General features: G+C 43.5%; 2 protein-coding genes across 4 annotated transcripts in view; both read right to left on the reverse strand.

The window, feature by feature from the left end:
- Window positions 1–304: 304 nt before the first annotated feature.
- On the reverse strand, window positions 305–3,276 carry ACTA1 (actin alpha 1, skeletal muscle). The gene is made up of 7 exons (XM_049881183.1): window positions 3,198–3,276; window positions 2,279–2,419; window positions 1,844–2,168; window positions 1,368–1,529; window positions 1,085–1,276; window positions 808–989; window positions 305–693 (listed from the first exon to the last, which is right to left on the reverse strand). Exons 2-7 carry the CDS (start codon window positions 2,405–2,407, stop codon window positions 550–552), a joined length of 1,134 nt encoding a protein of 377 aa, XP_049737140.1. The 5' UTR covers window positions 2,408–2,419; window positions 3,198–3,276; the 3' UTR covers window positions 305–549.
- A 4,412-nt stretch (window positions 3,277–7,688) lies between these two features.
- NUP133 (nucleoporin 133) overlaps window positions 7,689–26,959 on the reverse strand; it is a 59,980-nt gene continuing 40,709 nt past the window's right edge. For all 3 annotated transcript variants that reach the window (XM_049881184.1, XM_049881186.1, XM_049881187.1), the window contains 7 exons: window positions 23,593–23,751; window positions 22,826–22,961; window positions 19,392–19,510; window positions 16,724–16,804; window positions 13,939–14,003; window positions 12,554–12,642; window positions 7,689–8,380 (listed from right to left, as the gene is read on the reverse strand). In XM_049881184.1, coding sequence (XP_049737141.1) covers window positions 8,244–8,380; window positions 12,554–12,642; window positions 13,939–14,003; window positions 16,724–16,804; window positions 19,392–19,510; window positions 22,826–22,961; window positions 23,593–23,751 — 786 coding nt within the window. In that variant the 3' untranslated portion in view covers window positions 7,689–8,243. The remainder of the gene's footprint in view (window positions 8,381–12,553; window positions 12,643–13,938; window positions 14,004–16,723; window positions 16,805–19,391; window positions 19,511–22,825; window positions 22,962–23,592; window positions 23,752–26,959) is intronic.

The raw sequence follows: 26,959 nt of genomic DNA on the forward strand, positions 1-26,959 counted from the left end.
GGAAACCCTATGGGGTAGTTCTACTCTACTGTAAGGTCGCTATGAGTCGAAATCAACTTGAGGGCAACGGGTTTGTTTGTTTGTTTGTTTGAAGGACACCACGAACCTATTAGTGTTTTGGATGGATCCGATCGAGAAGGCAAGATTCTGAGTTTTGTCTTGAAAAGGGGGCCTATCATTTGGGAGTATTGTGAAAAGTGCCATGAAAGGGTAGGGTGCTCCTTCCTTCTCCCCTCCCAACCCACCGCTCCTCACCCCAGTAGATACATAAGCACAACAAACAACCTTATGCAGCATGACAGAATGACTGAGTTTAATGCTTCTTCAAGTTTTCCATTTCCTTCCACAGGGTTTTGTTTTAAAAATAACAAAAGGAGGAAAAATAAATTAATGTATGTACACTTTATAAACATTGTGTCAGTTTGCAGCAATAGTCAAGGAAGCCGTTACGAGAAAAAGGTACTTGGCTGTAGCTCGAGTTCAGCCACCTGAAACTTTCGCAGATTTGTCATCCTGAGAAGAATTCGCACGTGGGAGGTGGAGCCGCGTTTAGAAGCATTTACGGTGGACGATGGAGGGGCCGGCCTCGTCGTACTCCTGCTTGGTTATCCACATCTGCTGGAAGGTGGACAGCGAGGCCAGGATGGAGCCTCCGATCCACACGGAGTACTTGCGCTCTGGCGGGGCGATGATCTGGAAGGCAAGAGCGCGCAGTGAGGAGCAGCCTTAGGCGCAGAGGCCCGCCCCCGGGGAGCGGGGGAGGCCCTGGGAGGAGCGCAAAGGCGCCAAGCAGACCGCGCCGCCCACCTTGATCTTCATGGTGCTGGGCGCCAGGGCCGTGATCTCCTTCTGCATACGGTCAGCGATCCCAGGGTACATGGTGGTGCCGCCAGACATGACGTTGTTGGCGTACAGGTCCTTCCTTATGTCGATGTCGCACTTCATGATGCTGTTGTAGGTGGTCTCATGGATGCCGGCCGACTCCATGCCTGCGGGCGGCGGGCGGAGCGTGAGACTGGGCCCAGGGCGGGGGCGGGGGCGGGGGCGGGCGGGCCCGAGGGGTGGCTTTGCCAGAGGCGCTCACCGATGAAGGAGGGCTGGAAGAGCGTCTCCGGGCAGCGGAAGCGCTCGTTGCCAATGGTGATGACCTGACCGTCTGGCAGCTCATAGCTCTTCTCCAGCGAGGAAGAGGAGGCAGCAGTCGCCATCTCGTTCTCGAAGTCCAGGGCCACGTAGCACAGCTTCTCCTTGATGTCGCGCACGATCTCGCGCTCAGCTGCGGGCGGCAGGGGTGGGGGGTGAGCCCTGGGCGGAGGGGCGCGCCATCCAGCACACCGACCCTGAAGGGGCCCTGGGGCGCCGCACACCTGTGGTCACGAAGGAGTAGCCACGCTCGGTGAGGATCTTCATCAGGTAGTCAGTGAGGTCGCGCCCGGCCAGGTCCAAGCGCATGATGGCGTGCGGCAGGGCGTAGCCCTCATAGATGGGCACGTTGTGGGTGACGCCGTCGCCAGAGTCGAGCACGATGCCTGCGCGAGGTGGAGGGAGCGGGGACGAGCAGCAAGTGAGCGGCTACCGGCCAGCTGGGGCGGACCGAGGTGGCCGCGGGGAGGACGGGCCTTTAGTCCCCAGGTCTGAGAGACTGTGCACCTGGGCGCATTGGCCCTGGGCCCTTCTGACCCGAGTGCAGCGCGTGCTAGGTACCCGGAACTGGGTGGGCGCGGGGGAATGGCTGCGGAGGCCTGGAGTGGTCGGTGCGCCAATACTGGGGGGCTGGGAGGGACCTTGCGTCGGGAGAGGGGGGCCCTCAGCGGCGACCCGGCCAGGGGCCTCGAGCACTCACCGGTGGTACGGCCGGAGGCGTAGAGGGACAGCACGGCCTGGATGGCCACGTACATGGCGGGCACGTTGAAGGTCTCAAACATGATCTGGGTCATCTTCTCGCGGTTGGCCTTAGGGTTGAGGGGGGCCTCGGTGAGCAAGGTGGGGTGCTCCTCGGGGGCCACGCGGAGCTCGTTGTAGAAGGTGTGGTGCCAGATCTTCTCCATGTCGTCCCAGTTGGTGATGATGCCGTGCTCGATGGGGTACTTGAGGGTCAGGATACCTCGCTTGCTCTGCGCCTCGTCGCCCACGTAGGAGTCTTTCTGGCCCATGCCCACCATGACGCCCTGCAGAACGGACGGACCACGCACACATTACTGCAGTGGGCGGTGCAGAGGCGGCGCGGGGGGCAGAGCGCTAGCAACGCGGGCACTCAGGGCGGGACGGGGCGGCTGACCTGATGGCGGGGGCGGCCCACGATGGACGGGAACACGGCCCTAGGGGCGTCGTCGCCGGCAAAGCCGGCTTTCACCAGGCCAGAGCCATTGTCGCACACGAGGGCGGTGGTCTCGTCTTCGTCGCACATGGTGTCTGGTTTCTGCAAGGATGGGAGACCGCGGAGACGAAGGGCGCGTTAGTGCAGGAGCCTGGGGGCCCATAGGCGAACCCTGGCCGACCCAAGAGCCCTTCCTACCCGGGACCTAGGGACACCTTCAGCCCCGAGCCGCGCGGGGCTTCCCTCCGCCCTGGGGACTCAGGGTTGCTGCGCTGTGGAGAGAGGGCCCAGAGTCTGTGGGGACCATCAGGAATTCTTTCAGAGGGTATCCCGCGGGGAAATCACTGTGAGACTTCTCTGCCTTCCCTGCTCCAAGAGCAACCTCTCTGTGCCTCAAGTAGGAGATTTAAGGGCAGCCCTGCCTGCCCACTGGGTGAATGTTAGGAAGGAAGGAGGTGATGAGAAGGCGCCTAGGTCTTCAATCCAAAGAGGGATGGCCAGTTACGAAAATTCAGGACCCTCCAGGCGCAGAGAGAGGCCTTCCCTCCCTGCTGGCGAGGCCAAGCAGAGCTACCCTGGTTGCCCTCTGGCTTTCGCACTCCGCTGGGTGGGAACTGGCCTCAGCAGACTAAAGCCAAACTAACCTACCTCGGCATATCCCAAATGCCAGGTAGAGCAGCCTAAAGGGATTGGGGATCAATTTGGAGAGGTTTCCAAAGGACCACTGTCTCCTCTTTAAAGTTCATGTGGCTCTAGGGACGAGGTGCAGTGTGCAGGGCGCAGGCCTCGGGCTCAGATAAACAGTCCGGGCTAGTCCTCTAGGCTCCCCTCAGCGGTGCCCTGTCCACCTGTCCCCGTCCCCTCCTCACTCCCGCCCTACCTGGGCGGCGGCTACAACTGTTGCTTTCTGGCTCAAGCCCTGGGTCGCCGCGGGAAGGAGGCGAGGCTTTTCCGGACGCTGTCCGCTGTGGTGGCCGGCTGGCCTGCGCAGGTCTTATATAGACCGCAGTCACTCCCCCCGCGCCGCCCCCAGTCGGCCTGCTGGAATGTCGCTCCCCTTCTCAAGCCATATTTGGGTGTTGGGCACGAGAGCCCCCTCCTCCGGCGAGTTGTCAGCCTGGGTCCCCGCCCGGGTCCCCTTCGCTGACCAAAGAAGGAGCGGCCTGGCCGGGGCCCAGGTAACACGGGCCAGGCCGTATATGGAGTGTCTCCCCGGCTGGTCCGCCCCTCCGGCCCCAGCCTAGCTGTCCGCAGGCGGGAATGGGTGGGGCCAGGGTCACCGAGTGCCCGGTGGGCGCTGTGCGCGCCTGCGCCTCCCAGGAGCTGCACCTGTCCGAAAGGACTCCCCACCCCTGTCCGCTCTGGGCGCTCAGGAAGGTGGCCTGCTCCCTGGCCTCCCACATTCACCCCTTCTTGGGTCCTATACTCAAGACTAGCAATCCTCCCCGCACACTCCCCACCCCGCGCGTGGCTAAGGGAAGAGGCAGCGGGTGGAAGTGGCGGGGTGGGAGGACTGGCAAAGCAGTTACTGCCGTCACCCCAGGCAGGGAAGTAAAGAGACCCTTTCCAGTGAACTCCTCCCCACCCCTAATCTCTCCAAATCTAGAAGACAGCGCCCTTTCCCACCACGGAGACAGGGCAAAGGCGGCCGGAGGGTGCGCAGCTGTCCAGCGCAGACAACTGGCGGAACGGAGGAGGCGGGGGCTCCCCGGGACCGCTCAGGCTGTGCCTCTAGCGGCGCCGGGCGCAGTCAGGGTTCGAAGAGCCACCCGCCTCGGGAGCAAGCAGAGCACTCCGGCGCCTGTGAAGGGAGTGGGTTTGGGGGTGTGCGTTCCCTCCCACAGGTACTGACCAGCCCCAGCGGTGGGTGGGCTGAACTGAGCCCCCTCCCCACCTCCTTGGCACGTCGCTGGGGCGGAAAGACGAGGGTCAAATCTACGTCCACTAGACCTGCAGGTGGTAGAGGTGGAGACAGGGGCGAGCGGGTCTTACTAGATGGTTTGCTCGTCCTTTGTCCCAGTAAAGAGGACAAGGACATTACACTGTAGCGTGGGTAAAATTTTTTTTTTTCCTTTTGCACAGGCTGAACAAACTCATCTTTATATTTAGAGGATGAGACCTTGGCAAGACCAGGCTGCTTTCCAATCAACTTTGGAAAGGCACCATATACCAGACCGAGGAGCAGTTCTATTTATACCACTGATATATGGGGATATGCCTTTTAATTTTCTAGAAGGATTTGGATCCACTTATGGTAAAGTAGTGTGAGGGTCAGAGGTTATCCAGTTGGTGCCTGTCTCATAGTATTTTTCCCTGGACAAGGGCAGTTCTAACCTTGCTGTAGATGGCACAAGGAGAAACAATTTTTTTGTGATGAACTCAGTGGCATGCTTTAAGTGGGTACATCAATGATCTGGTCTGAGCCAGAATAGAATCATTCATTTTCCTGATGTGCTCAAGTGTTCCCAGAATAGTTGCATTTCACATTTGGTGGTGGAACTCAGCAGCTGGAACAGGTGTGGGCTCTCCTGACAAGGGATATAAGAGCATATGTAAGCCATTCTCTGTAACCCGCACCATGGCAGCTCTTCTTAAAAATGATCAAAATCAATTAAAAAAAAAATTTGGTTAGTTGGGTCTATGTTGTGAGTATAAAGGGTCAATGGTTAAAGGCTATGGTGGTTTTACATAAATAAGAAACCTCCAATTATGGAGAGTGAACAATGGACAGAACACTGCATTGTTAACACCTTACATCTTCCTGTGTCAATGCAGAGTGGACGCTAGAAAAAATGATCTGGCAAATAACCTGTATGTGCAATTTGAAGAGAACAGCTTATATTTTGGCCTTGAAAGCAGGAAGAAATGTGCTGTTGTTCACTGGATACCTAAGAATTTGTTGGCGTTTTAGAGAGGAATGCCCTTGCCAATATTTTTGACCCTCGCTCAGCACAACTCTTCTCCTGTAGCAAGATTTTCTAAGCTCAGAGCGTATTGGATCCAAGCACACATTAAAAGCCGACTATGAATAAAACATTTACGAGCTAATGGAAATCTGCTAATACGGCAAACCTTGGGGAGACAGACTCCGATGAAGCCAGTTGAGACATCTGCTTTCTGCTCAATATGATTGATGCCAGTTTAAAAAGTCTTCAGTGTACCACCATAGGGCCCTCCCAGGCCCATTCTGGCCCCCGTGAATTCCCATTGGCTTAGGGAACGGAACTAATGAGCGTGTAGGAAAGCTGCATCTCCATACATGTACTCTTTTGGGGAGCAAACCAGCGCCTGCTCTTGCCTGAGTAAGCTGGTTGTTGCCTGAATACCCTTTTGAGAACTACCAGTAATGAAAGGTCAGCCATGTAGGGTATGCTTGACAGACAGCTTATGCTTCTAAATTTTCAGGTGCAGCCTCAGCTCTTGATATTCTTACATGGCCCTTCTACTACAACTAAGCCGGGGTATTCACCTTCCTTTCACTTCAGCCTTGTCCCCTAAACTCCTCACAGTCTAAGCCTTTTCCTATAGTGCTTCCTATCAACTTAAACATATTTGTACTTCATATTGTTTCAATGAATACTTCTATCCTGAGGTAAATAGGATAGGTACTATTCATTCCAGTCTTGGGGCCCTGGTGGTGCAGTGGTTAAAGTGCTCGGCTGCTAACTGAAAGGTCAGAGGTTTGAGCCCACCAGCTGCTCCACAGGAGAAAGATGTGGCAGTCTGCTCCTGTAAAGACTGCAGGCTTGGAAACCCTATAGGGCAGTTCTACATTGTTCTATAGGGTTGCTGTGAGTTGGAATCGACTCGACTGTAATGGGTTTTATTCACTCTAATTGTGTGTGTGTGTGTGTGTGTTCTAAAGAAAATGGAAGCTTAATGAGCCAAGTACGTTCAAGACTTTGCATCCAGTAAGTGGCGGAGGCAGGGCCTGACATGCCAGCCCAGCCGTCCCACCAGGAGTGGCCGGGGTAGGGCAAGGACTGCTTTCCGTCTTATTCTAATTTCCAGAAACACTTGGTGCACTTCTGGCAGCAGAACAGATCCTCAACGGACCCTTTCCAATGAAGAGCCAGAGGTATCCGAAAACGACAAGTCATGGTTTCCCCAGCAACTATCACGGATTGTCTCAAAAAGAAAGCAAGGAAGGCTGGCTGGCTGAACCAAAAGCCACAAACATCCCCATTACCAGATGGATAAAGGAAAAAAACAAACTCGTTCTCTACACAAGCTACACATCTAAAATGTCACATTAACTCTGGCAGTCAGGCTTAGATTTTCACTATCAGTTATTCGCCTTACACAACCACCACCAATAATTCTTTCCTAAGACTGTACTGTGGAATCAATTTTATAAATTTAGGAGAAAAAATATTCAAAATCCTAGGACTTAATTTCACTTTTACTGTTAATTTTTTTTCTAAAAACCCAACAATCTCTGTGTACGTCACACTGTGGGCACAGCGGTTTCACATCTGGGCAGTGGAGTCTGGTCCCCATCAGTGGTCTGTCCTCTCCTGTCACACTAGGAATGCGGTTGGTGGTGGTACCTGTTCCCAGTGCACATTACCCGACAAGAAGCCTAAAGGCAAGACCTGATTTCTGTGTAAAACCAAAGCGTAGTCTTGTAACACATGTTCAATGTTTCATTACTAGCCATCTGACAAGCTACTTTTCCTAACTTTTCTTTGTGCTCTTTACTAATTCTTAACCTGGGCCCTGATGATGTCATAACACAAACTGTAAAGGCAAAAAGGACACACTGCCCATTTCTTTCCTTTAATTATTAACATAAATAGCTCCACGAATCCATTCTTCCTAGTAAGTTCAATGGTTGGGCTGTAAACCTGAAGGAACAGGCATGATGGCTGCACTTTTTAAAACCAGGAACTGGACTCTCTTCACCATAGTTAACTTATGACCTTTTCAGCTGTTGGATCGAGTTATTTAGCGAGCATCCAGCTGGGCCAAAGTATGGATATGCCAGCCATTTCCCATCCATTCTAGTTTTTATTTAAAGCCAGACGAAATGTGTCTCATGACACTGGTCAGGGCAGAGCTTTAAGAGAGCCACTGGCTTTCAGTCAAATCAGTTGCCATGTTAGGAAAGCCCATAATAGTTTCTAGAATTACATAGGCTTTTGACTGCCTAAGCAGACTGCAGTAAGAGTGGAATTCAGTGTAAACCATTCTGAAGATACACAGGCTGACTGATTGCCCAGGCTGAAAGGTTACAACTAATATGAAAACACCATAAGCTTATTATCAATGCTAATTAATAGATAGGTTAGGAAGCCAGATAAACATGTCTTATTGGCTAAAATACTTTTATGAATAGTCATTTATTATTTATTTAGAAAAGTTAAAAATTTCCCAATGAATTGGCCAGTTATCAAGCTCACATGAATCAGGTCCACCATTTCATCTTTTAGTCCCAGAATAAATCAGCACACTTTGACATTTACGTTATTTCCTAGCCCCAACCAAAACATACACTACACACCTCGTTCTCTCAAGTGCACAATACGCAGTCACAGAGATTTCAGAGACACTGTAGTGCAATCTGATAGTTTCTGGAGTTACAGAGACCAAAGCCTAGACATGATCCGGCCACACTATACAAGCAGCCTTTGGTGCAGCCAGGTCAAGGACTCCATGACTCCTGACAAAGTGAGACAAAAAGGAAGGGCAGCAAGGATGGATACAACAACCAACAATTTTCAGATGGAAAACAGGAGGGAAAAAAAATAATGTTTGAACTGAAAACCAAAATTATAGTCACAGAACTTTATTTTATAAAGCAAAAAAACTCAACCATGTAAGTTGCTATACAAGTATAAACTTCTAGATGCTTAAGACCTAAACTTTTTATCACTACTACACACTTAGACAAATTTTCAGAAACAATGACCATTTTTAGAAAAAGTTACATTTGTCCCTGGACATAATATTCATAATTTGCTTTCAAAACAAACTCAAAGTAGGGATTGGCCTTTAAGCTTCCAAGGTGATCTGCCTGTAGTAGGTCTTTCACCTCTGGTAAATATTCACTGAGCTGAATACCTGCAGAAACAAACAGAGCATTTTTGATCTTCAAAAAACTCTCAAATGAATTAAGATGATTGATGACAAAAACACCTGTGCTCCTATTTAAACTGTGTTGCTCTGCTAAGTCTAACAATACGACATTCTGTACTAAGATGCTACCTGAGTTTGCCTCCCCTCCCCAGTGGTTAAAATAGTCAATCTATTTAAAGTCTTTAATGAAATCTGAAATATTTTCACTTTCCCCCACAGCTTAAGACACTCGTTCAACGTGGAAGCTATTTACATAATAATCACTTTAAAACAAATATTTCAAACAACTTTATTTTCATCTATTTGGCAAAGAATTTGGAGGAAACACTATCTTGAAAACTAGCTACAATATCTCATGTATTAGTTTTACGTCTAAAACTGGACAGGTGAAAGAAGTACTTCACCACAATGCTAGCCACAGAGTAAGAATGCCAATCAACACTGATTACGTGAACTGTTTAAATTGAGTTCCATGTAGTCAGAAGAAAAAAAAAAAAAGTATATACAATTTTCTCACTTGATTTAGAAAACTGGAAAAAAAAATCTTAATAAGACAATATTATTTTATAACTTATTACATTACCATAAAGTTCTTAAAATCAGGGTTTTTTTCAGTACTCTCAAAGTGTCCAACACCATTTTTTGTACTTGCTGTTATACACTAAAAATGTGGGCTGATAAATGTTATGAGACTAAATATGCACTGTGTCAGTCTACGTATCATTTACTATAATTAACATACTTTCAGTAAAAACTTTCTGAGTAAAATACTATTATACTTGTGAAAATACATTTATAAAAGATAAATTCTTTAAAAAAAAATTTTACTTGATTTTTGGGGCCTTTTTTTTTTTTTTTAAAAGAAGAAAAAAAAAATTTTTTTTCTTGTTTTTAGTGGTGTAGTGGTTAAGAGCTTGGCTGCTAAGCAAAAGGTTGGCAGTTTGAATCCACCAGCCGCTCCTTGGAAACCCTACGGGGCACTTCTACTCTACACTATATGGTCGCTATGAGTCAGAATCGACTCGATGGCAATGTGTATGGTTTTGTTGGCTATTTGACTTTTTAAAATGCATTCCTTCTGCTTAGACGAAATATCTGATGATTCACTTCTTTAAAGCAAATGCCTTCAAAGGCCTGGCAGGTAATAGAGTACACAGGGGTGGGGGTCGCTGTGGGGGTGGGGAGCTTGGTAAATTGAAGAACAAATGACATATTTAAAGGGACAGCACTACTCAGCTCCAGCTGATAGCTGCCATGTAAATATTTCAGTCTGGTGTTGGCAAATTTTAAAAAGTGCTATTGTACACAGAAGCTGTATTATTAAAAGGATTCTAAAAATAAATGCCTCTGCCCTGTTATAATAAATAAATAAAGGTATCTCTTATCTATGTGGAAACCCCGGTGGTGTAGTGGTTAAGTGCTTTGGCACTTAAGTGTTTGGCTGTTAACCAAAAGGTCAGCAGCTCAAATCCACCAGGCACTCTCTGAAAACTCCATGGGGCAGTTCTACTCTGTCCTATAGGGTTGCTATGAGTCGGAATCAACTCGGTGGCAATGGGTTTTTTATCTATGTATTTTTATTTATATAAAAATTTCCACTGCTTTTTGTCCTGTAGCCAAAATTGGATCATTTTCGCTGTAAATTGTTTACAGTGTTTTGAAAATAAGCAAAACCAAAAATAACATTAGATACTTAGACACCATTCAGTTCAGTGGCACTTTTACGTGCAAAGCATGTTCTAATAATTTATTAGGCTCAACAGGAGAACCTAACAAGTACAGAAAAGTTATCCATATCCAGTTATTTCCTTAATTCCAAATATAGAAACAAGAAAGGCTTACAGATATATTAAAACAAACAAACAAAAAAAACAACCAAACCTGTTGCCATTGAGTGGGTTCCGACTCCCAGCGACCCTATAGGTCAGAGGAGAACTGCCCCACAGGGTTTCCAAGGAGTGGCTGGTGGATTCGAACCATCGACCTTTTGGTTAACAGCCAAACACTTAACCACTGTGCTGCCAGGGCTCTACCTTATTCCCTTTCTAAATTTCAAATATTTTCAAGCTAAAGATGTTTTTGCTATACCCTCTCATTTATTTTTTTATTTTTGACAATAAAAATGTTTAATTAACCATTTTTGAAAATTAAAGCACTAATTGAACATGCTTTTATGTCAGTTTGGGGTGATCAAGTATATCCATTTTTCATACATAAAGGTCCAGATCAGTTGAGCAAGTTTCAAGTAATTCTAGTTACAGAATTGCATTTACATTTGTCAGCTGTAACAGGAGACCAAACCCTGGAAAACAACACTAGGGGACCCATGCAAAAAGCTCCTGGAGCTCAAACACTGGGCGTTTGCTTCTCTTTATCTTAGACTGTTGGATGGCACAGTCAGTCCGTAACACTTCTCCAACAGTCCCGTCATTTCATGTGGTTAAGCCAGTGATTTTAAACAGAGCTGCAGACATACGGCCAATGGGGCAGAGGCAGAAGAGTCCATTACAAAGGGCTCAGGGCTATGAATCTGCAAGTAAGTCTATGCATTAAAGAACAAATATTTATTGAGCAAATACTATGTGCCAGGCACTGGGCTGGACATGTTTCATGTAGATTAAATAATGCATGTTGTAGATATATATACATGTGTATATATACATACATTTAAATGTATGCAGATGTCAACACGATGAATAAAATTCACATTCATTTAGAAGGACTGCTGAATTCAAAATGGCTGTTTGTCACTGTGTGTTTCTCAATGTGATATTAAAAAAGAGTGTCCTTGTACTTTCAGAGATTGGTCAACAATGGACAAGCCTATTTTATTTTGCACATTGCCTGGATTTTAGTATCACATATTTTGATCTAATAATCTATAATAAACATGGTCGTACTTGTTTTCATTTATAAAATGTACAAAATCTCTTATCTCTAGTGTAACACTCTCCATAAAGTAAGCCTTCTCAAATTTATCTTTTCCCTGAGAGCTTTTTATCCATAAGTTTCTTTACCTATCTGTGTCTTTATCAGCAAATGAAATTTTGCTCATTGTCTTAAGTACAAAACATACTTCCTTCTTGTTTCTTTTTATTTTGTTCCTATAATGAATTTTAGAGTGTTGATATCCAAAATGGACTTGTAAACATTTTTAATTTGTTCTTAAATATGGTACAGTAAGTTTACTAGGGGATGTACCAAAAAAATTTCTATCTCATTTCAAGCTTTTAATCTTCACAAAAGACTTAATTGAAAAATTAAAGGAAATAAATACTTCTACCACTATAGATTCTCAGTATCATAACCAACATTTGCCCCTCCTATGAATCCTAACATGTACCTCCCATGGATCCTGACACGGGCCCCTCCAAGGATCTTGACACGCGCCTCTCCATGGATCCTGACACGGACCCCTCCCCAGGATCCTGACACGGACCCCTCCCCACGATCCTGACACGGACCCCTCCCCAGGATCCTGACACGGACCCCTCCCCAGGATCCTGACACGGACCCCTCCCCAGGATCCTGACACGGACCCCTCCCCAGGATCCTGACACGGACCCCTCCCCAGGATCCTGACACGGACCCCTCCCCAGGATCCTGACACGGGCCCCTCCCCAGGATCCTGACACCGGCCCCTCCCCGGATCCTGACACGGGCCCCTCCCCAGGATCCTGACACCGGCCCCTCCCCGGATCCTGACACGGGCCCCTCCCCAGGATCCTGACACGGGCCCCTCCCAGGATCCTGACACGGGCCCCTCCCCGGATCCTGACACGGGCCCCTCCCCAGGATCCTGACACGGGCCCCTCCCCGGATCCTGACACGGGCCCCTCCCCAGGATCCTGACACCGGCCCCTTCCTGGATCCTGACTGGCATTCCTTGTGCATCCTGAATCAGCATGCAGATTTTGCCTGTTGCAGTTACCCAGAGACTCAGGTGGATAAAGGCTTCACCTTGATATGTACTTCCCCAATTGTAGAGGGAGGAAAAGGTTCTTGTTTTATTCTAAACAAATCTTTCTAATTTTGAGCATGATACTATTTAGTCTTAAATCACCCTGTCATCTGACATCTTGGGCAAATCCCCATTACTTTAAGGTTTCTAAAACTGAAGAGCGCTTCTGTAACTTCTAATAGTAACAAACCACTTACCATCTTTTAAAAGTTTCTGTAAGATTTTCACAAATATACTGTCTTTAGATAGTTCAATTGGATCATCTTTACCATCTGAACTGGACCAGCTAGAAAACAAAAGCACTGAGGTGAAAATGAAATCACAGACAGAACTAAAACAAAAACAAACAAACAAACAAAAAAACACTGTTTGCTATCGTTTTGTTTTGATGGTGGCGGTGGGTGGAGAATCTGAGTTTTGTAATTCTGTTTTAGATCATTTAAACAGGGAGCTTTAAATGCTGGATACCCTTACAGTCTTAGGTAGCTCTTCATCCAATATAAAGCACCATGTCTTTGATTTCAGAAACTACGCAGTGGGGTACCTTTCCCAAGAAAATTCTGTAAGTAAGTAACAAATCTAGTATGGTCCCCAAAGTATGCTCTTTCATAGCACAGGCAGTAGTTACGATATGTTAAAACATACTGTTTTTCAATCACAGTAAAATGGCAACCAGTATCTGAGCTTGGAGGCATAACAATAGAGAAGCTTGCTTTATCTAGTTGAGACTATCTACTACTAAAATACGAACACACAGAACCACTGCTGTGCAGAAATAAATGGATATAGCCCACACACTGCCTTAAAAAACTTTCAACAAGAAGCCAGAGGAAGGAACCCCAGTCAAATTGACAGCATACTTTCTGTATGACTGAGACAGGGATAGAACCAAGTACGTAAGCGCAGCACTAGGCTTCACGGGTGCCCTCTAAGACCAAAGTTAACAACAATTTTAACTACTTGGGGGTGATAAGAGAAAGAAGAAAACACTTTGGTTGAAACAGTTCTACTGCAATTTCTCAACACCATAGGAGAAAGGAACACTGTGAGTAGGGGAAGGCTTTTAGCAGTCAAGTCACAATCTCTTCAAATTGTTTTCCTGGAAAAAGCCCACCCCTGCAACTGACCACTGTTAATCCTTCTTTGCCACCGAGTCTCAAAATGACCACCCCTGTACATGGAAATCCTCCTCTGTATCAAGATGCTGTGAAAAAGAGGTATTCAGTAACTCAGAAGAGAGTACTGACCCTCAAGTCATAGTAATTTTTTATTCTTAAAAATGTAGCTTTGTTTCTGCCTTGGCACAACTGGTTCTACTTCTGTGAAAATGAAGAAAAGAACGTATTTCTGTGCAAACTGTCTAAATTTAAAAATCAAAAGTAGTAATTTATTATGCCAGTGGTCCTAAGTCTTTAATTACTGAATTAAAACATTAAGATTACTAATACAACCATTAAAAATTTTGTAGTATATTACACATTACAGTTAGAAGGTTAAAACAATTTGATGTATAATATAACGCTCTTAAAGAAGAGCCCCTTCCAAAGCCACAACACCTTAGATTCACACTACGAAAACGTACTTATCTCTCTGAAGAGCTCTGCAAAGGATTTCCAGTTTTAGATCATTTATATTTACATCTTCCTCCTTCAAGGAAAAAAAAAAAGCTCATTAAATCCTAATTTTAAAAAATACATGCTTAAAATTGAGTTATGTCAACTCATTAATTCTGCATAAATCTTATAATTTCTTAAAAAAAACTCTTTTCGTTCTGTAAGATGTTAGTACTGCTTAGAAGAATAGCGAATTAGTTTCAGATTACTCTGTAATAATCTGATTTTCTCAGGAGCCTGGAGAAGATTAAGATCTCAAACAAGGTAACATAAAAACCAATCTATTATATTTTTAATATCTACCAAACCACTTTAACAGATTATTGCATGATATATAAATTATATTGTTGTTTTTGTTCTTAGGCGCTGTGATCAAGGTTGCGTGTCAACTTGGCTGGGCCATGATTCTCCCAGCAGTTTGGCAGTTATGATGTAGTCTGGCAGTCATATGATGATGTGATCACTTCCATGATGAGATCTCGTATAATGGGATCACCTTTATGATGTGATACACTGTAAGTAGCCAATAAGCTGAAAGGGAGTTTCCTTGAGGCTGTGGCCTGCATCCAAAACAGATGGACTCTCTGGCAAGGTTTTCAGACTTTTGCTCGCTCTGGATCCTACAGGTGGCTCCTCTTCATCTGACCTCCAGTTCTTGGGACTTGAGCTAAGAGCTTATTTTGGGTCTTCCCCGCCGATCTTGAGATTCGTCAGTCTTCACAGTCTATGAGCAAGCATCCTGCTGTCTGACCTGCTGACCTTGGGTTCACCAGTCCATGGCTATGTGAATCATGAGAAGCCTTCAGCCTGACCCACAGACTTGGGTCTACAACCACATGAGCCACTTACTTGATATAAATCTCTCTATGCAGATATTTATACATTTTGCTGGTTTTGCTTCTCTAGAGAACCCAGCCTAAAACAGGTGCCACTGAGTCAGTTCTGACTCATGCTGACCTTGTGTATAACACAATGGGACACTGCCTGGCCCTGCGCCGTCCTTACAATCATTTCTATGTTTGGGCTCACTGCTGGAGTCACGTGTCAATGCATCTTGCTGAGGGTCTTCCTCTTTTCCACTGACCCTCTACTCGATGTCCTCCAGGGACTGGTCCCTCCTGATAACATGTCCAAAGTATGTGAGACAAAGTCTCACCATCTTTCCTCTTAAAGAGCATTCTGGCTGTATTTCTTCCAAGACAGATTTGTTTGTTCTTCTGGCAGTTCGTGGTATAGACAATATTCTTCACCAACATGGTAATTCATATACATCAGTTCATCTTTGGTCTTCCTTACATTCATTGTCCAGGTTTTTTCATGCATATGAGGTGACTGAAAATACCATGGCTTGGGTCAGGCGCACCTTAGTCCTCAAAGTGACATCTTTGCCCAATTTATTACATTTGTATAAGCACACATTTATACATCTTGATATATGATATAAATTACTATAATAAACAACTAAGGAATTTTCACCACATCCCTTTTTAAGGCTGAGAAGCAGCTCCTCTCAGGGTGGACACTATGAAGAATAAATTGATAAAGCGACATGTCAGATCCAAGAACCCATAATCACTTAATGAAAAAGAAAAAATACCTGCAGACTTTGAAAAGTGGGAATTTTTACTTGTGCGTGGAAAAGACATGTAGGAACGTGTGAAAATTATCATGAAAGGACTCTCTTGATGGCTATTTTTCCTGGGTGGCACAAAGAGTTAAGTACGATACTACTAGCCAAAAGGTCCATGGAGCAGCTCTACTCCGCACACACGGAATTGCCGTGAGTCAAAATTGACTCCTCAGCAACTGTTTTTGGCTTATACATATGTTTCAAGAGTTAAAGGCAGATGAACCAGTGATAAAGCCTCTTTTCTTTAATACATTTTCATGATTGGCTAAAAAATGCTCCTGCCCTCCCTTTCTGTATGTGTATATATTATATATACAGGTTTATGCGACGTGCAAAATAGAACACTGGGATTCAGACATTGTGCAAACACTGTATTACAGCAGAGAGGCGCACAAGGAGGTCACCAGGAAGCTGGAACCTGCACTGCTGCCGCTGTGCTGAATGACTGCCTGAAAGCCAGCTCCCTGAGGCTGGTCCTACATGGTGGCCGCCTGGTCTCCAAGAGCTGTGACACCAGTGTGCACTCACTGCCCTTTTGGGCACCTCCAGGCTCACTGGCTCCCTTTTCTTCCTTTCTCTCTGCCTGCCTTCCCCACCCCCCTCCAATGGGCTTTAAACTCTTCCAGCCCTGCCTGCCCCTCCTTCGCTTCTGCCTCCCACTCTGCCTTCCTACCACTGCCACAGCCCCAACGCTTGAACACTCAGGTGGCTGCCACCATGGGAAGGGCTGCAGTCTCAGCCAGGTGTCATGCGCAGGGCACCCTGGCCAAGTGGGGCATCAGTCTCACAGGCATTCCCCTCAGCGGCTCCAGTGGTGTCTGCGTAGTCCCTTCCTGAGAGCAGCAGTGGGACAGGCAGCTGCAGGTAGGTGCCAGGACCACCTCCCCTAGCCCCCAGGGCCAGGACTGATGTAGGACCTGGAAAGCTATCGAGACAGATAGGATCTACAGTACTTAGCAAAGTAGGCCCACTAGTCCTGTTCTCTGGTCAGAATTTTCTGAACTCTATTCTAACCTCATGAGACCACGGACGTGTATGTGGTGGAACTTGCCGGAATGCATGTTATGCTGTACACACTTGTATCGTGATACCTATGAGAAATCATCTCAAGTGATTTTTCTTACCTCATTAATATATTCCAGCAAGTCCAAAGCCTTCTTGAAATCATACTCATTAGCTCTTCTGTTTTCTTCACAGATATATAGCTATGGCGAGTTAACATAAGGCACAGGATTATTCTAAGTAATCATACAAGCAGTACTGGAGAAAACAAGCCAGCATGTCTTCCAAGTAATCTATAGGTATCTTTACAGCAAAGAACAGTGTCATATTTCAGAATCGGATTCCACATACCTTACAACAAACTATGTTCTTCAAAATGCACATGTTAAAATTAGTAATTCATTTATAAAATTTTGTACACTTTTTTTTTTTAGTGAAAATATACACAGCAAAACCTGCTCCCATTCCAGTTTCTGGACATAACGCTCAGTGACACTGGTTACATCCTTCACACTGTGTCAACATTTTCGTTATTTCTGTTCTAGTTGGAACAGAAACTTCCGTTTACTTAATCTTCCTGCCCCCCACCTTTCTCGTCTTTGCTTTAAAATAGCCCTTGACCCTTTGATCTTACATAATTTTTTAATGCAACACTCAAGGGTGACAGGTATATATACTTCTAATATGCCAGTAAGTTTATATTCTTAGGACCAAGAACATAGTACATACATTTCAGTATTCTTTTGAGCATATTCTTTGAAATAAATTGCTGCCCCTGCACTTAAAAGCTAGCTATCAAAACAGTTTTTAAAATTGAAACTTATGAACATCATCCTGAGACGAGAAGAACTAGATGGTGCCCGGCTACAACCGATGACTGCCCTGACAGGGAACACAACAGAGAACCCCTGAGGGAGTAGGAGAGCAGTGGGATGCAGACCCCAAATTCCCATAAGACCAGACTTAATGGTCTGACTGAGACTAGAAGGACCCTGGTGGTCATGGCCCCCAGACCTTCTGTTGGCCCAGGACAGGAATCATTCCCAAAGCCAACTCTTCAGACATGGATTGGAGTGGACAATGGGTTGGAGAGGCATGCTGGTGAGGAGTGAGTGAGCTTCTCGGATCAGGTGGACACTTGAGACTATGTTGGCATCTCCTGCTTGGAGGGGAGTTGAGAGGGTGGAGGGGGTTAAAAGCTGGTGAAATGGACACGAAAAGAGAAAGTGGAGGGAGAGAGCGGGCTGTCTCATTAGGGGGAGTGTGTAGCAAGGTGTACATGGGTTTTTCTGTCAGAGACTGACTTAATTTGTAAACTTTTACTTAAAGCACAATAAAAATTATAAAAAAAAAATTGAAACTCATGATAAAGTATGCAGTTGGTCTACAGTTCACTTAAAAGACAAGCAAAAATACACCAATGTGTTAACAATGGTTATCCCTGGTTGGTTAGATTACAGGTGACTGCTATATTCATTTCTGTAATCTCCAAAGTTTCTGTAATTTTATGATCAGAAAAATACCTGCTTTATTTAAAATATCAATTTGAATTGTTCCTATCTCCCTCTTCCAACCACTATTTATAATACAACAAACTTCATTTTAAAAGACTGCATATGACTGTTTAATAGCAAAGACAATATTCAAACCATTTTCAGAAAAACAGCTGGCTATTGCTTCCTACGTCTTACAAAACTTAAGAAACAACACTGTATTTCATCATTTTAAACACTCTTTTTCTCCACAAAGTTAACATCTCTGAAACTGGAATATGTCTTAAAACCAACGGTGTGTCACAGTAAAATTGGCCCTAGTTTTTCCTTCTTAATGATACATAAAATAAAGGTAAGCTTTACAATCAATCACAGCTTAGATTTAATTAAGTATGCTATATCAAGGGAGGAGGACTCCTGGTGGCGCAGTGGTTAAGCGCTTGGCTGTGAACTGACAGGTCAGTGGTTTGAACCCACCAGCCACTCCTTGGGAGAAAGATGTGCTAGTCTGCTTCCATAAACATTACAGCCTTGGAAACCCTATGGGCAACTCTACTCTGTCCTATAGGGCCACTGTGTGTCTGAACTGACTCGATGGCAACAGGTTTGGTTTGTTTTTTTTTTGGGTATATTAGGAGAGGCTGCTATAAGCTCAGTTATACGAAATCTGTTACTAATAACGGCTATTGTTCAAAAGTTTTGAATTATTTGGGTTTTTTAACATAATCAGAGCAAATTCAAGGCACTTCTACAACATTATTCTTGCATTTGAAATGATTTCTTGAGTGGAAGAGAAAGTTATAGAGTTAAGGCTAGAAGGATACATACCACTGAAACTCTTGTTATCTAGGCTACAGCCTATAATCTAGCTCTGCCCCGAGGAAAGAATGTGCTAGGTTACAGGGAGAAGAGTGAGGACTGCACTTCAGGCCATGTAAACCCAGCTCCCCATACCATTCTTAGAGAAGAGCCTTAAAGGTAATATTCTGGGACGAAAGTGCCTCAGTGGTACATTTATACATATGTTTACATGCAGGTATGTCCTACACTAGAAAAGCAAAATTCAACCAATTTCTTCTGGTCACCGGGATAAGCTCCTTTAGGAACAGGGGGAGAGAGATGGGGAGACAGAAGCTTATCAATTGCTTTCTGCTCCCAGCTTCCAACAGCTTATTCTGGGGGAAAGTAATCAGGACGGTAGGAGGCAGAAACTCCTCTCAGAAACTATACTACGTGCCCCCAACACGGAGGATGTCCTGAGACTAAGAAACTGTGCAAGAACTTGGAAAGCACATACGCTGATGAGCTGCGGCGCAGCCAGCACGGGCATCGCGCTCAGATTTAGGTGCTTCTCTGTTAGCAGCTGCTCAGGTAGGGTCTCCTGGTGCAGCAGGAAGCGCTCCTGTTCAGCCATTTCTAGTATTCAAAACGAGAGAGAAGGGATATAAATACGAATGAATAACATAATTTTCACTTTTGCTCTATCGTAAAACAAATCTGAATTTAAAAAGAAAAGGCAACATCTCCAAAGGCAATCCCATCACTATTTGATGATCTCAGAATGCTATTAATTCTGCTTATTCTCGATTACATTAACAACACGTTCATGGTTTGATCCAAGTCATATGCATTATCACAGCAACCAGAAATAGGAAGGGAGAGAAGAGCTAAGGAAATACATTCTACTGCTTGGAGAAGCTGTAGAGAAGACAACTATTCATGACTTACAAGCTCCCAAATGTGTGATCTCTCAGTTCTGTAATACGGTAACCCAGCGAAGGGCTTCCTCGCACCAGAGTTTATAGCATAGTCTCATTCACAAAAGAAGAATGATCTATTTAAAAGCCACGATGACCATAGTACGGGAAAAACAAAAACTGGAAGAACATACACCAAACCTATCAACTAGCAGTAGTTCTCTCTATGGGATGAGATGACAGGGGCTTCTCCTTTCTCTATCATGTATGGCCATCAACTATCCAGGCTGTAACCCATTAACTGGTGATGTCCAAGAGGCTGTCTGGAGTTAGAGGGGATGAAGTGTTGCGAATAGCTATGCAGGCTCATAAATACAGAAGTTAAAGCAAAATGGAATGACCAAAACAGAAATATCATTCCATATGATCCCAATTTTGTAAAAATGAAACAAAACACTTACAGACATTTCTGTACCTAGAAAAACAGGCTGGGACCATACACATAAAACAGTTATCTCTGGAGACATGAGATTATAGACAACTTTTTGTTGTGTTTTTTCTATAATTTACAAAATTTCCATAAAGAATTATTTATATAACCAAAAAAATTAAAAAAAAAAAAAAACCTTACTCCCTAACTTTAGCTACATTGTGATAACAACGATTAGAGATCTGAAAATATCACTATTATGTTAACAAAGCAGAAGCTAAGAAGTGATCGATGCAAAAAAATTACGAGAGTTACAATGTTATCTGGAGGAAAAAAAAGTACAAAATAATAACACTTTGTTTTAAAATGTTGTTATTAAAAACTCAGGGCTTCTTCTCGCAGGCTGTCAGCCAACCCTACAGGATATATACACATTTCTCTAAAACAAGAAGCCCTACCAGCTATTAAATATGAGAGACTGAAGGAAGGTTCTCCTAAATGGTAACACATAATTTTAATAATAAGATTTAAATGCTAATAGCCTTTTCAAGGAATATATACTGTTGTCAGTTTGTACAACTACCCATTTTATAGATGAGAAAACTGAGGCTCAGTAGGGTATATCAGCTACCCAAGGTCACAAAGCTAGGAGCTCTGGAGAAAAGCTCTGAAATCAGATCTGTCTAGTATCTCTCCAAATTCTTTTTACTACACCCGCTCCTTCAGAGGGAAAAAATGACAGTAGTATAATTTGAACCCAGACCTCAGAGGCTGGATTCTTTGTGGCTAAGCCATGCAACCAAATATCCATATCTGTATACATTTCCCCCTGATCACACAGCTGAGATCCCCCCTCTAATTTTTATTTTGAAAACTTCCAGATCTACAGAAAATTCTAAAGAAGAATGCAATGTACACTGCATGCCCTCCACCTAGAGTCACCCGCTGCTAACGTCCTGCCACCTTTGCTTTATCTCCCTACCTTTATATATAGGTATGTCCTCCCCCCACCCAATCACGTGAAAGCTGCAAACAGCACGCTATCTCACTTCTAAATACTTCAGCACATTCTCTCCTGAGAACAAGAACCGCCAACCACAGAATCAATATCAGACCTAAAGAATTTAACATCAATGTAACAGCACTTACTGGCAACTATGTTCAAATCTCTCCAGTTGCTCCCAAGAGGCTTGTTACCGTAGTTTTGGTTATTGGGGTGATTTAGAAATCTAGTCAAGAATCTCACAGCGCATGGCTCTAGACTCCTTTCATCTAAAACAAGACCCTCCCCCCTTTTTTGTCTTTCATGTTGCTAAATTCTCAAGAGCCGAGGCCAACTGCATTACAAGATATCCCACGACCAGGATATGCCTGATTGTTTTCTCGTGATGAGATTTAGGCTGCACACTGGCAAAACTACCACTCAGGTGATGTTACAGACGGCCACGTTACACCACATCAGGAAGTACAGGCTGTGTTTGTCTCCCTGTTGGTATCTGTCAGGTCCGGGTACTTGAGAAATAATCTTCGTAATGCTGCTCTGAAAACACGCGAATAACCTGTGTTCCCCCAACCTTTCAGAGGTTTTAGCGTCCTCTGATGACCAATTATTCACTGGGGTTGCAAAATGGTGATTTCCTAAGAGTGTCACTCTTCCTATACTTCTCTGTTGGCATTTCTGTAAAGAAGCAATTCAGCGCCCTTTTCCCTTGTGGGTGTCACTACAGATTCACGGGTGTTTTTAAACTATGAATTAAATTCCTTTACCATCTTTCTTTCTGGTGTTCACATTAGCCCCGTATTTGGCCAGTGGGAGCTGCTGGAAGCTCTGTGCCCTTACGGCATCTCCATCAACCTTGCTTTCTGGCCCAGCAAAACCCTCCACAATCATTTTTCAGTAAACCCTAATTTCCTTTAAGTGGAGAATGGTCATTAGAAACCAAAATATGAGACTAGGCATACTCATGTTACTGGGATCTCATTACTTCTAGGTCCTTTCAGTGGACAGAACCTAGAAATATAATTTAAAAAAAAATCATGATTCCATTTTGCTATCTCCAATTCAAATGCAATAACAGAGGATTCTTTCTATGTCCCTTCTGATTGTATTTCCCTTCTTCTTGGTTCTCAAAAATACAACATATTTCTCTAGCTACAATACACACAAAATAGCTGGATTACTACACCAATACCACTGCCTACAATATACACACAGTAGTTGGCAATTACTGTATCAATACCACTGCCTACAACAATCACAAAATAGTTGGCGATTACTACACCAATACCACTACCCACAACCAATCTACTGACTACAGTCCAAGACGTCTTCGCAGTTCTTTGCCTTTAGAACATGTGCCACTAAGGATGTACAATCAGAACACCCTGTTCAACATTATTTGAACTTGTTCTTTAGGAATTCTTATTTAAAATATAAAGTACTTTTCTCTAAAAAAAAAAAAAATCCAAGTACATAACTAATTTTATATGGAAACCGAATAAAAAAGCATTCCTCTGAAAGGAGAGAGAAATCCCGTTTCTAACAGATACCATTAAATGATAGCATGGCTGGTTTGGCTATTTTCTTGTTCAAATTCTTTTTACCTTCAATTTTTTCTTGCAGTACATCTTCTGAGAAGTCTGAGGCTAAGGCAGCTAATTTACTCAAGCCAAGAAGGGTTTTTTTCTTTGCAAAGTAACGGGTTTCCATATTTGCCAAACCTAGAAGTGTTGCATGAGCCTACAATAAACAAAATATGAAAACCGTGGTAAGATCCTGGGTACTAATTCAAGTTGAAATAAAGGTTAAGCCTGTCCCAAACTAGTCTCCCCCGCCAAGCTGTCTATCAGTGAAAAATCAATTCAGTAATTAGCAAACCTAAAAAGTTATCCGTGCTACAACACTAGGGGTAATCAGAAAGGAAACCCCGACCGCACCATTGATCAGGGAGAGAGACACGGGTAAGACAGCTGCTCTGTACTCATTCATATGTTCACTGCCACTTCCAGCCAAGAACAAACTGTAAAATTAATGTGTGTGCCGTTTTTACTCATAATATGACCATTTTTATTACAAGAAAATACTCACTACAAAACAGTCAATGACTGTTACACATTAGTAAAAATTTTGTGCTTTATTTTACCGTAACAGTAGTCCTATCAGAATACACTAAATTTATGATTGAGATATGAGAAGGAATGACGATATCATCAAAAATTAAAAAGAATGTTTTATTTCAATTATATGAGAGAACGGGAGAAAGGTACACGTTTTAAGTCATCTACAGTAGTAGTAGTATAATAACTAAAAATTAATGAAAACCAAATAAAAATGGCATAAATCTGCTCCATATAACTAAATTCTCCTTTACCTTCTCTAATTCCTGGCTGTTAATTTCATGTAACCAGCTGAGATGTTCATGAGCTTGCAAAAAGCTCGCCAGCTGCCCATGCTGAGAAATGGGCTGAGACAAGAGTTTGCCTCGCTTTCCTTTCTCCAGATACCAGCGGAAGAGAAAGTCTGAAAAATTCTATGAACAGAGACAAGAATCCATTAATATCTGTAATATGGTTTTAAAAATACATTTCTGATAATAAAATAGTCATTTCTTCCAAAGGTCTTAGGCTCCAAAATAGAAATCTTGTTTTAAACACTAATTTCCTATATTGCAGGATTTAATTAGGAAGCGTCCTCAAAGATTACCTAATTCTATCACCTCATCTGACAAATGAGTAAATTCGCATTTAGAAAGGATGTCTTGCTCAAGACCAGTGATCACTAACTATGGTAGCCACTAGCCACACGCAGATGTTTTAACTTAAAGGGAAGAATTTCAGGTCCTCAGTCACACTAGCCACATTTTAATTGTTCAACAGCTACCAGTGGCTACCACCTTGGAGAGCACATGTATATAAAACATCTCCATTGTCACAGAAAGTGACAGTCACAGTAACTTCATACTCTCAGGGTAGAAGCCTGAACTAGGTGATAAAGTGGTACACTGGGGTGGTGCAGAGGCTGGGCTGTGAAGCAAGAGTAAATAAAATGTCCCGCAGTCTCACAGCATTTGAGATCAGATTTTTCCACTAAATGTGGGATTCTGCAACAAACATCAGTCTCTCTTTTTGATACTTTTGAAACCAAAAATAAAATAAACGTGACAAAACTGCAAGCAAGCCCTGGCCCACCTGTTTCTGACTGGATTGAATGATCTGCCTCTCACCTTTTCTACCTAAAAGAGGAAAAGGGAAACCCTCCCAGGGGAAAAATAACATCAATTTGGATCCTTATGGTTCTTTAATACACCATGTCCAAAATATCGTTTAAAATATTACAAGATACAAGAAGCAGAAAATATGATTAATAAATTAAGATAAAAAGTAGGCAAAAGAAGCAGGTTCAGAAGTGATCATATTTGCGTTTAGTACAAAAGGACTTCAAAAGGGCTACTAAGTATGCTAAAGAAAATTTAGAAAAAAAAAGAGCAAAAATGGATGGATAAATGGAAAATGTCAACAGAGAAGCAGAATCTAGTTTAAAAAATTGAAAACTCATGATCTATGCAAAAGTATTTACTTCAGCAATGGTGTAAAATAGTAGATATGTCATGTCCAACAATCGGGCACTGATCAAATAAGTTACACCCAGTCAACGAAATACAACACCATTAAAAATGTTGCTATATAGCGGCCATCTAAGATGCATCGATAGGTCTCAACCCACATAGAGCAAACGAGAATGAAGAACACCAAAGACACAAGGTAATTATGAGCCCAAGAGACAGAAAGGGCCACATAAAACAGAGGCTACATCAGCCTGAGACCAGAAGAACTAGATGGTTCCCAGCTACAACTGATGACTGTCCTGACAGGGAACACAACAGAGAACCCCTGATGGTGCTGGAAAACAGCAGGATGCAGACCTCAAATTCTCGTAAAAAGACCAAACTTAACGGTCTGACTGAGACTAGAAGGACCCCGGAGGTCATGGTCTCCAGACCTTCTATAGCCCAAGACTGGAACCATTCCCAAAGCCAGCTCTTCAGACAGGGATTGGACTGGACGGTAAGGCAGAAAATGATACTGGTGAGGAGTGGTCTTCTTGGCTCAATTAGACATATGAGACTATGTGGGCAGCTCCTGTCTGGAGGGGAGTTGAGAAGGCAGAGGGAGACAGAAGCTGGCTGAATGGACATGGGGGAAACAGGGTGGAGAGGAATAATGTGCTGTCTCATTAGGGGGAGAGCAACTAGGAGAACATAGCAAGGTGTATATAAGTTTTTGTATGAGTGACTGACTTGAGCTGTATACTTGCACTTAAAGCACAATAAAAATTAAAAAAAAAAAAGGAGTTGCAAAAGGAAAAAAAAATGTTGCTATAGAATATTTAATGATATGGACAAAAGTTTGTGATACATTAAGTGAAAAAAGCAGTTACCAAAATATGTTCATTTGTAATAATATTGAGTAAAAAAAGACTGAAAGAATATAAATGAAATGTTAAAAAAGGTTATCTCAGGGTAGTGGAATTTGGATGATTTTATCTTCTTTGCTTATAGGGATTTTCTCAATTTCATATACTATTACTTTTATAAGAAGGAAAAAAAAAAAAAAAGAGGCACCCTGGTAGCAAAATGATTAAGTGCTTGGCTACTAACCAAAAGGTTGGTGGTTCAAGTCCACCAGCCACTCCTTGGGAGAAAAGACCTGGTAATCTCCTCCCATAAAGATTACAACCTAGGAAACTCTATGGGGCAGCTTAACTCTGTCCTATGGGGTCACTAGGGGTCAGAATCACCTCAACAGCAACAGGTTTTATAGGGTCACTGTGAGTCAGAATGGACTCGATGGTACTAACAACAAGAAAAAAAGTAAGTTTTGTGTAAAAATCAACTAAGTAAACTGGTTTAATGACCAACTTAAATTTACCTACATGACATCATAATGTGAAATTTTTTAAAAAACAGGGAACATGATGTGAGACCCAAGGAAAATAGTAACCTTAGTTGTACGTAAATCTGAGCTCTGAGTAGGATTCCTAAGCTCCTAAGTACCTTCTGTGCAAATCTTTAAAACTTTACCAACATTCATGCACCCAGTACTTTTATTACAACTGAAAATGTAAGAACAGAAAATTTTAACATATTTTTCAAAGGTAAAAAGAATCTTTCAGTAATATTTATATACAGTATAATGAACTGTTTTACAATTTACAAAAGACATAATATACAAATTAATATCTCCTTAAAAGGATTACAACTACAAAAGGATTGTATTATATTCTTGTTATGGACTGAATTGTGTCCCCCACAAATATGGGCTGTAAATCCTAAACCCCTATACCTGTGGATACAATCCTATTTGGGAACAGGACTTTCTTTGTCACGTTAACGAGACCATTATCAGTGGAGGGTGTATCCTAAGCCAGTCACCTGTGATATATGAAAGAGAAGATTAGCACAAGGAAAGAAGCATGGATGGGGAAGATAAGTGCCATGCCACGTGAAGACAGCCAAGGAACCCAGGAACAGAAGCTGAAAAGAGACACGGATCTTCCCCCAGAGCCCACAGAGAGGGCCTTCCCTTAGAGCTGGTGCCCTGAATTCGGTCTTAGAGCCTCCCCAACTGTGAGAAAATAAATTTGTTTGTTAAAGCCACCCATTTGTGGTATTTCTGCTACAGCAGCACTAAGAAATTAAAACCCTAATCATAGATATGAAATGTTAAAGCCTCACTACA

This window comes from Elephas maximus, chromosome 3 (genome assembly GCF_024166365.1).
Source record: "Elephas maximus indicus isolate mEleMax1 chromosome 3, mEleMax1 primary haplotype, whole genome shotgun sequence".
NCBI classification, from domain to species: domain Eukaryota; kingdom Metazoa; phylum Chordata; class Mammalia; order Proboscidea; family Elephantidae; genus Elephas; species Elephas maximus.